Source organism: Acytostelium subglobosum, assembly GCF_000787575.1.
Source record: "Acytostelium subglobosum LB1 DNA, scaffold: scaffold6, whole genome shotgun sequence".
NCBI lineage: Eukaryota > Evosea > Eumycetozoa > Acytosteliales > Acytosteliaceae > Acytostelium > Acytostelium subglobosum.
Window position 1 is genome coordinate 1149313 of NW_012236532.1, and position 11208 is coordinate 1160520.

At 41.4% G+C, this 11208-nt stretch overlaps 2 protein-coding genes across 2 annotated transcripts; both read left to right on the forward strand.

The window, feature by feature from the left end:
* Window positions 1-4201: 4201 nt before the first annotated feature.
* SAMD00019534_038030 (hypothetical protein) lies at window positions 4202-6797 on the forward strand (the record flags this gene model as incomplete). Its single annotated transcript, XM_012904695.1, has 5 exons — window positions 4202-4614; window positions 4705-4980; window positions 5121-5342; window positions 5417-6403; window positions 6473-6797. 5 exons carry the CDS (start codon window positions 4202-4204, stop codon window positions 6795-6797), a joined length of 2223 nt encoding a protein of 740 aa, XP_012760149.1.
* Window positions 6798-7415: 618 nt separating this feature from the next.
* SAMD00019534_038040 (hypothetical protein) lies at window positions 7416-7980 on the forward strand (the record flags this gene model as incomplete). The annotated part of the gene is made up of 2 exons (XM_012904696.1): window positions 7416-7499; window positions 7735-7980. 2 exons carry the CDS (start codon window positions 7416-7418, stop codon window positions 7978-7980), a joined length of 330 nt encoding a protein of 109 aa, XP_012760150.1.
* Window positions 7981-11208: the final 3228 nt, after the last annotated feature.

Genomic DNA, 11208 nt, shown 5'->3' on the forward strand with positions numbered 1-11208 from the left:
CTCAATCATTCACTCAATCATTCACTCACTCACTTATTCATTCACATATAATCAGGTAGTGTTGTTGATCAGCAGCCTGGTTTGGCTTGGCTTGTTGGTATTTATGAATATGTGTTTGTGTGTATGTGTGTGTGAGTGCGATTGATCAATCAGCAATAACCACACAAGTAACCACACCAATCAACATCGATACATCATGATGGACACAAATGGACATAATTATTTATATTGTTGATGATGCGGGCGGGCGGAGGGAATATGTGTGCAGTGTGTGAGGTGCTGTTTGTGGATGGATGGATGGATGGACGTGGTTTGATGGATGCGTGCGGAGGTTAACAATGTCACCGATACAATTGATACGACTGTGTAAATCGAGGCTGTATGGATGTGCGGATGTTGTGGAATAGTCACAGCTTTGATTCTGTTGTTGTATGACGTTGCTTGACAGTGACAGACTGACTAGTCATTGTTGTTGTTGTTGTTGCCGCCAACTGTCACTGCCTTTGTTGTACATAAAGATAAAAAAAAAAAAAGGAGTATGTCTTCTTACATGATGTCGTTGGTCTATCTACTTCTACTACTACTACTACTGCTGGTGTTGTGTTGTTGTTACTACTCCTACTACTTTTGTGACATCAATGATCGATCGACTTGTCTCTCTCTGCATCTAGAGTTGTATTATAATCTCACTCTCTTTCGGACAAATGATTGATTGATTGATTGAACCAAATGAAATGAATGAATACCAAGTGTGATCAAAGTGAGGGAGAGAGAGTGACAATCCGAATGATCTAGATCTGTCTGTCTTCTGTGTATCTATTCTTTCTGCTCTGTTCTATGTCTATGTCTATGTGTCAATCCAATGCTGTAACTACAGATAAGATTAGATAAATAGAAATATATGTATATATATTGAGATAGATGTAGATGTAATAGAGTAATCCTATGAGATGGTGTTGGTGTAGGTTTAGAATAGAATAATAATAATAATAAATGTTGACAAAGGGGAGGTCCCTGACGGCTGGGGACCTTGTTGATCTCGACGCCTGATTTGAGTCCAAGAATGTGTGTGTGGGTGAAATGGACATTGAATGTTTGTTGGGCATAATTAATTGATTTAAATGTTTTTATTTTTTTGTTGGTGATGTGAACACAGAGTATCTGGCCCAAGTCCTTGGACTCGACAACTCTACAACAACAGTGCGCACATCACTCCATGCTTGCATCAACATCCCAGCATTATTTATCTGTGACCGTGATGATGACCCATCAAATTCAATCAATATTATTAAAGATATAAAGAGTGATTGATTGATTCGCTTGGGTGGGAGTCGAGTTGGAATGTGTTTGAGCCCAAGCCTTGCCAATACTTGGTGCCATGCAAGTTGGTGCCACTGATCGAATCGATGATGAACGATTGGAATGGTTCCAGGGAGTGTCACACATTCATTGACATGGACTTGTAACGATCGTTACATCCTGGAGGATGATCACTGAGGAGTAGTAACTTTAATGGTTCATCAATTTTATATCCAAGTGACTTACCGTCATTGTCATCTATATTACCTTGCCTGTATCGTTTGTCCTATTATTATTATTATTATTATTGTTTTAAAGAGTTTAATGGGATTGTGAGGCATGAAAGAATCCGGATATCTTGTTGGAACAAGAAGTATCGATCATTATCTCAATCAAATCTTTGGAGGAGAGTTTCAATGACTCGTCGTCCACCTGGTTGTTGTGATTGTTTGGAACTAACCTGTTGACCAATCGGACCATCAATCCATTGAATCCTAGTTGTGTTGTCGACTGACTGATGGATGTATGTTCTAAATGGAATCATCAATCGATGTCGTTGTTTAAAGCAACAAAAGGGGGGATCGACGTTGATAGTTGAATGGATGGTTGTACAACTAACTGAATGTGGTAGAATGTGACCTTCCAGGGTGTTGTTACTGACGTCGTCGTAGATGATGGTGCCGAGGGAGTAACAGGAGTGGAGGATTGTTGTCTGGAAACAGACCACACAAAATCATTGTTGTTGCATATCCATGCTTGGGTTACATGGAGGGCCAACCAAATGCGATACCTTGGCCTTCAATGTCGAGGATTGCCTGTGTAGGTGAGTGTGTGTATGTGTGGTGTCGTTTATGATGAGTTTGTTGCAGGTCGAACGTCTTTACGTCACTTGAATAAAAGGCGATCGCCTTTTCACAGACAAGGTATCTTTGCAAGAACATGGCGACGCGGCGATGTGCAAAAAAAGGAAATACCTCTCTATGCACTTAATGTTACATCACATCCTTGATGATACACACTCACTTCAATCAATCACTCCATGTTGATGTGTGATGATGATGATGGCAGGTACATACACACCTTGCCGGCCCAGCAGGTGTCCTGGATAGACACCACCACTTAATAAATGGAGACAGAGAGAGCACCGGCTTGGACGAGAGACGAGAGGCAAGAATCAAGATTTTGAGTAACAATAATAGCGGTCGTTTGTCCGGTGGCGTTCTGCCCAACCCTTCTCTCTGTTCTGTCCTGCCCCGCACCTCAAGTCTTGATACTTTGATACACTACACTACATGTATTGTAGTTAGTTAACGTTAGATAGTTTAGTTGATGTTGCTATTTTTTTTAATCGTTTAGTTAGTTAGTTGTTGTAGCAGAGTAGAGTAGAATATAGTATAGTTAGTTAGTTAGATAGTTTAGTTTGTTAGTTTCCTTACCTCTTGTTGTTGTTCAGCAGAAGAGTGAGTGAGAGTGATTGATTGAACTTGATTGAGGTTATGTTGTTAGTCAGTCAGTCAGATAACATAACACCAACCCAAATCAATCCATAGCAAGTCCAACCAAACACCATTTTCCAACCCAACTACTACTACTTACTGCATTCAATCAAAAGTGTCAGGCGACTTCACTCCAACTAAGTTACCATCGTCATCACACTTCCTTCCAACACACACACACTCACGAACACAACAACACGAACACACGAACACACTACTTAATCAATCACACAGAACCCCACACACGGCCACACGCACCAGAAGGTGTCAACTACACTCTACATTCTAGTAGTATTAAACTAAACCCAAACACGTCAGTGTTGATCACGCCATTCTACTCAAAGGTACACCTTAACAAATCAAACCAACCTCTTGTTATTGTGTAACCTTCTTCTTCTTCCACTATCTTCATTGTATGTTTGGACCTTGTGATAATATATATAATATCATTATTAACATTCATTCAATCAAATCAATCATCTTTGTTTACTTCTTACCTGACAGTATTCATCATCATCCGGATAAACAACACAACAACAGACAGAGATAATAATATATAATTCATCCAAAGAATTTTCTTTGGACCAATCTAAATAATCGTCAACCTTACATCGTATAGCACAACGCCTTACACAACTCACGCCAACAACGACCACTCCGGAGTTTGTCCATCCACCAGCTTTGGAATAAAGTCAGACAGGGCCAACAACAACAACAACAACAATACACCACTCAACTACAGACAAACAGACAGGCAGGCTTGAAGGTCTTTGAAGAAGAGAACCCCGTGAAGGCACAGAGACAGTATATCTTTGTGGACCTGGGCGCGCCGACAATATCAGACAGGGCCGTCCATCAAGTCGTCAACCATCATATCCAGCACCACCATTACACCAAATTTTATCGTCAAATCAGCGCATCATTCATTCATTCTCAATCAAATACACACAAACCAAACACACACACACACACACACACACACACACACCATCAAAGGTGTCCAGCGCCCCACCCCTATCGCGGAGGTCCTCATCCGTCCGTCCGTCCGTGTTTGTTGTGGACCACTACCCCCTCAAGCAAACATTTACCACATCAAACACAAGCGCAGAGATTTCCCAATATCCTGATCCCCCCAGTTTCCGTGCTGCTGCATCATCAATCAAACCAGATCCCGCTGCTACTACTAATCAAAGAGTGTGGACATAAAGTAAAACCCCCAACACATCATCAATCAATCAATCAATCTATTCAATCCAAGTCAAGTCAAGTCAATCAATTCCATCAATCAGTCAGTCATTCATACATCTCCAATCAATCATACCAACCATTCAACCATTCAATCAATCAATCAGTCATATTCCAAGTCCTTCCACAAGTGGACAATTATAGAGATAATCTAAATCAATATGTATAAGGGTGAAAATGGTGGAGGCCCTCCTGGGGCCTCTTCCAAGTCTCCTGTGATGCGACCGATTCATCAACAGCAACAACAACAGAGGACCCAACAACACCAACAACACCAACAGCAGCAGCAGCAACAACAGCAGCAACAACAGCAACAACAACAACAACAACAACATCATAATGTTGGCTCAATTGAATGGATGTTCGATCCAAAGCGCAAGTCACCAATGTCCGCTCTCCTGTCCCACATGGACAACTATGGCCGACACAATGGATGGCAGAGTTGGATTTCCGACACACTTTCATCAAGTCAACGCTTCCACAATATGGTCTACTATCGTGTTGGCAATCTGAAATATCTCTCGGATGTACTTGCCGAGCCTGAGCCTTGGGGAAAGGAGCTCAAAGTGCTAAAGTATGTTGACATGGACGCGTCAATCACATGACGTGACATCCAATCACGTGACATCCATACTCACTCCATCAATCAATCAATCAATTTTAGGATATACCTGGACAATACATTCAAGCGATTGGTCGAAGAGAATAAGCTGGTGGCCTATATACCAGCCGAGTCAGTGTCACCAATATTGGTCGTGTTCAACACTGGCCTCTTGACCAAGAACTATGAGGACATATTTTGTATATTGCAATCGATCAGCGTGGCCTCGATGAAGGATCGCGAGCAAGAGAGCGGCGGAAGGCGCTGCGAGGAACGCCAGTGGATCTTGAAGGAGTTCCTGCCGACCTCTGCATTCAGCCAGAACGACACATTCGACAAGTATGGCGGCAACATTGGCATGCTGTTCGATCTGCCCGACCGCGCCTACTACTTCTTTGACGGGCGCGCACCTCGCCGCCYTTTGACCCGGCCGTGCCCATCGACAAGTCGCACATCAACTTTGAAGAGATCATCAAGAGTTCGGCGCAGTCCAAGATCGATCGTCTGCCGCTCGACTATGTCAAGTGCAGTGAGAGTGAGCTTCGCGCTCGCTTCCAACAGGGCATCGACCTGGCCATCAATCGTGTGCGTGCCAACCCTCGCTGTGCAGTGCCACAGCTGCACCGCGATGTCCAAGGCGCCAAGAACATTGACCTCCTCGTCCCAATGTGCATGAACTTTAACAAGAAGGACCCTGACTGGTATGTTGTACAATTGTTGTGGAACAATCCCATCAATCAATCTAACCTAACCCAACTTCATCATCATCAAACAGTGCATTGGTAATCAGACATCAAGTGTCAGATGAGGATGGTTGTAAGCGATATTTGGTTCGTGGTATCCTCTCAAAGGAGGACGCCTATATCAATGCTAGAGTGATCCAGAGGATCGATCAGAGATGGCTCGAGTACGATGAGTTGGCCAGCTATTGTACATCAACTGGCAGTGCAATGGACATGTTGCCATCACCACTTATGAAGTCATCATCAGCACTCTCACCCTCAATGAAGCCATTGTCCTCCTCATCATCGTCCTCCTCACAACAGCAACAACAACAGGCGGATATGTTGACAGTGCAGTCACCATCCACCACGTCACATGGTCGCAAGAAATCAGACACATACTCTAGCAGTAACAACAGCAACAGTAGTAACAAGTCGACACCTCTGATATCATCGCGCTACCCATCACCTCATCCAAAGAACAGCAACAACAATGGAAACAACATCAACAACAACAACAACAATACATCATCTGGCACACCGACCTCATCTGGCCTCGGAAACAAGACAACATCATCGGGCTCAACGTCGGCGGCCACAACGCCATCATCGTCCACATCATCATCGACACCATCATTTTCTCAGAACAGCTTCCAGAGCCCACTCACTTCACCATCATTGGTATCGCCAATGAGCTCAATCATGTCATCATTGCAACTCAACTCCCCCTTGATGCATCCCAGCGCTCCGCCAACGCCGCCGTTCCCCACCCTGATGGACGACATCTTCTACTCCTCCGCCTCCCCCAAGTTCTTCCAACTGCCGCCACATCAGCAGCAGTCGTCACTCACCAGCTCGCCACCTCCACTGCAGCTGCAGCCACATTCACCTCGAGGTCTTGGTGCCGGGCCCTCCAACCTCTACGGCCAGACTTCGGCAGCATCCCCAAACACATATCAACAACAACATCATCATACTTCCCAACAACAGCAACAACAGCAACAACAACATTCTAGTCGCAACAAGTATCCAAGTTCAATGTATGGATCATCATATTATAGTAGCGGCAACAATAATACCAACTCCAACTCCAACTCCAACAACAACAGCAACAACAACACGCATATTTATAAATCACAATTTACACTAAGTAACCAACAACAACAACAACAACATCAATCACATCAACAATCACATCAACAACAACAACAACAACAACAACAACAGCAATTCACTTCGCATCAATTACCAGCCTATTTAAGCAACATTGGCAGTTTATCCGCCAACTCCTCTCCGACCGCCAGCATCAACAATCTCAACACCCATCATAGTCCTGCACTGAGTGGAAGCACCAATGCAACATCTCAATCCTCATCATCATTGTCAAATAGCCTCAACAACATTAACAACAACAACAACAATCACTCCAATTAATTAATTTATTATTAATTGATTGAGTTATCGAATATATTCCAAACATCCATCCATCCAACATCCATAAATCCAACAAAATATCGCCAAATTCATTTCCACCACCAACCTACTATATTACCAATAATTTATAATTATATATATCTAAGTCCTGCAAGACCCAATCACATCACTCATCTCAACACATCACATCAATCACATCCAATCAATCATCACAAACACTCATCACGATTATCCAACACATCCAATAAACCTACGCAAACCAACTTTATTAGCTTGTATATATTTGTTCCATGGTTTACCTTATTTACGATGAGCAGTATGAGAATGACATCAGCCAATCAATCAAAAAGACTACAAGTCCAACGATCAATCTAACTAACTTCATGAAGTTCAGGTCTTAACTCGATTTTTATTTTTGAAAAACTTGGAGGAGGAAAGAGAATGAATGAAACACTGGGCTGCCACAGCATCATCACTTACGCACTCACTCACGCTACTCACACCAGTCACACCCGAGTATCGACTCGTTCAACCTTGACGTCAAAGTCTGTCAGTCTGACCTAACCCCAAACACATACTTATATTCCTAACATATATAACAACATAAACATATAAACAATGTCTGCCATCCCACCAGGAAACGTTGCCAACGGAGACAAGCTTTTCAAGGCTCGCTGTGCTCAGTGCCACACCGTCGCCAAGGTATGGTTCACTCAATAATAATGCGCATCACCTCTTTTATTGTAGTGTAGTGTAGTGTAGTGCAGGTGCAGTGCAGTGTACATTCATACAATGATCATGATCATCATGTTCATACAACAGCATCAACTACATCAACTACAACATGGAGGTGTGCGAATTGATTCAATCAGTCAACAAGGATGCAGGATCTAATATCATCATGCTTTGCGCACTCATGATCAATCAAATAATATAGGACGCCCCAAACAAGCAAGGACCAAACTTGTACGGTCTCTTTGGTAGAAAGTCTGGTACCGTCCCAGGTTACTCCTACTCCCCAGCCAACCAGAGCGCTGGTATCCTCTGGGGCGAGCAGACTCTGTTCGACTACTTGGAGAACCCCAAGAAGTACATCCCCAAGACCAAGATGGCCTTCCCAGGTTTCAAGAGCGAGCAAGACAGAGCTGATGTCATCGCTTACCTCCAGAGCTCCACTGCCTAAGCTATTACTACTATTGCGTATATTACAATAGACCATCATTACTCAACAACCTCAACAACTCATCATCCATCATCCTCTTGAGCAATAAACACGCCTCCACCACCTGGGCATTAATCAAACATCCTCCTCCTCCTTTGCTAGTCAGTCTATCGATTCAATCAATCGATACAATCAATCGAATCAAACGATCAAACCGTCGTTGACTTGTACAAGTTATAGACTGTTATAACCTGGACACATCATCTTTGCTTTCAACCTTTAACATCATGGTGGCAACAACAATAGCAATGGGTTACCATCACCATCACCATAATCATCAACTCTTGGTGTTTTCAATGAAGACGCTATTGTAACTTCATGGTGGACAAAGTAAAGAAAGAATGAATAATTGAGGAGAGATAGGAGAGAGTGAGAAGTGAGGAGTGATTGAAGAAGGTAGAAGAAGTAGAAGAAAGACGTTAACTCACTTATACACACACACTCAAGCACCATCCTTGGATCGACCTTCATCGTTCGTCCTAACCAATGATTGATGAATAGGTGATTGGATCTCCATAACACTTCCATACCATCCAGGTGTGACCTGCCAGGTCTCTGATTGATCAAAACACACACCCACACACTCATCACACATACTCACGCACAATCACAGGTTCAATGTCATTGGTTGAATGAGTCATTCATACCCATACCCATACCCTAAGGCAGACTTATGTTATCTTCATAGCAAGTACGATGCTCTGCTGGTAGTTATTAGGTGATTTTACTTAAGTATTATATGATCAATATTACAAGCATGCTATGAAGATTAATTGAAAGGATATACAAACAACTACATCAACAACTGCAACACAAGATGGTTCGGACATTACATCAGCCTGAAACACTACGATCCGGGCCAAACCACCATCAAAAGTTGAGGCGTCCTCTCAAGACTAGAGGAATTCAAGATTAATCCCGATTAGGGAGATGCCCCATTTTCGTAATTGAGTGTCGTTGGAATGTTTCGTTTGATCGTGTCCCCTCATTTTCAACAGGCCATCCATAACGATCTAAGTTCATTGTGATGGAGGGAAGAGTTGTTGATATCAAGGGTCCGGACCGTGGTGTGGCACCTGACCATACCACCCCGATGTGATGGCCCCCATGGGGGGCTCATTGGTCAAGTCAGCTTAGGTCACAGGCCCCAAAAGTCGTGATAAGGGTAGGGGCATCCCACTAGACTTCACAATGATCAAGAGAGTTCATACCCTACCAATTTTCACACAATATTGTCAAAGACAAGTACTTGTGTGAGGAAAGTATTGAGGAAGATAAGGTCATCCCTTGATCAGCAATGTGTTGTTGTTGTTGTTCAACTAAATTTGAGTAAAGTTTCGATTCTTCTATCAACCATTATTAGACTTCTGTCACATTTAAAAAAAAAATTGAGGCCTGCCCTCATCAACTCAAATTTAGTTTGTCCAAGTTACTAGTAAACTTGTAAATAACATAAGTTCCTCATTTCTCTCCCTCACTAGATCGTAGATTAACTTCAATATTAATCCGGAACTTTAACCAAAGGGTACTTAATCCCAATAACAATCATAATAATTACAAGATCACCTTAATCATCATATATAATAATTAGTATTATCCATATCAATCTAATATAATATAATAATAATCAATCATACATACATATATATATATAATCCAAAAAACAATAGATATAATTTGTATACTTAAGTATATTAACCATATCAATTAAATAATTAAAGTATGTATTTAAATACTAAACATCCAAATCATACACTACCTACAACATCACCGTGTTCATTAATTAATCACATCACATTAAGTGAGTGGGAGTGTGTATCTCTATCAACAAATTTCATTGTGTGTATGATGTGATGTGTCATTGTATAAATGGTTTATGAAGGGACTTGACTATGACTGGACGGTCACCCTGGTTGTAGGTATTTAATTGAATATATCCGTGTCAGTCGACTTGTGTTGTATTAAGATAGTCAAGATTGATATCAAACCATCCCCACAAATACACCTCCGCAGCTACCACATTATTATTTATTTATTCGATCGAATGAATGAATGTATGAGTGAATGTCACTCATGAGTTTCCCAAATCGCACTACACATCCTCATCCATCTCATATATATATAACTCAATTTCCTTTATTACTACTACAATTTCCCTAAAATTACACACTCGTATTACATATAATATTATTAATATTTAGAATAATAATTTTTATAAGATAACAACTATATTATCGGTTATAGAGCGGAAGGAGCAGTAATTGATAGCACTATACACTTAAGTTGGAGGTAACATCTTCATCAAATCATTTTATCGATATAAATCTAGTTCATCATCATGTTCATTCCTTCAACCACCAACCAACCCACCGTACCCTATGAATCATCCATGTATTTAATTAGTCAAATCATCGATCTATTCATTCGCCAGCTCTCGCCAGAGAACGTTAACTCTAGGGAAATGTATATTTACTTTTCAGAGTATACTCTGGAAGCATAGTTGGTTTACTTCTTTTTCATGGTTGTTGTGTATTGTTGTTCTTGATCCCTAACATTGTCAATTTGTTGATTGAGTGTCAGGTCTTAATTAGGCGAATGACCTTATTAGGATAGTGTTGCCGTGTGTCTCCTTGGACACTCTTGGGTTTTCCGCCCTCACCACACATTCTGCCAATTGTTTTGCCAACTGTTTTGTCCACAACTGTTTTCCAAGAGTGTTTCCTTTCTTGGTGTTCTCCATCTCCATATTGGCAAAAGCAATCCACCCCTCAACCACTTTAACATCAACAATGTTGTCGACAAAACTTCGAATGAGGTGGATTTATTGCTTCGAACAGGCACCACCCCTCACCTTTGATACAAAAAGTGACGTAGAGGAGCCTGTCATTCTAAGTCGAGATGTCTGTCTGTGTGTGTATCGGTGGCCGTGCCCCACCCCTCGGTGTCTATGTCTACACAAATGGAGATTCCTTTCCATATATTATGGTTTCTTTGTTTTCAGTTTACAACAACTCCTATATATAACCTTCATTTCATTCGTTAGTTGGTTTGGTTTGTTCAAACAATAGATCATTATCATCATCATCATAATCATTATCATAATAATCATAATGCTCCAAGATATATAATTTATTATTTATTTAATAATAATTATACTGTACACTAACTAACTAACTTTTAAATTATTAA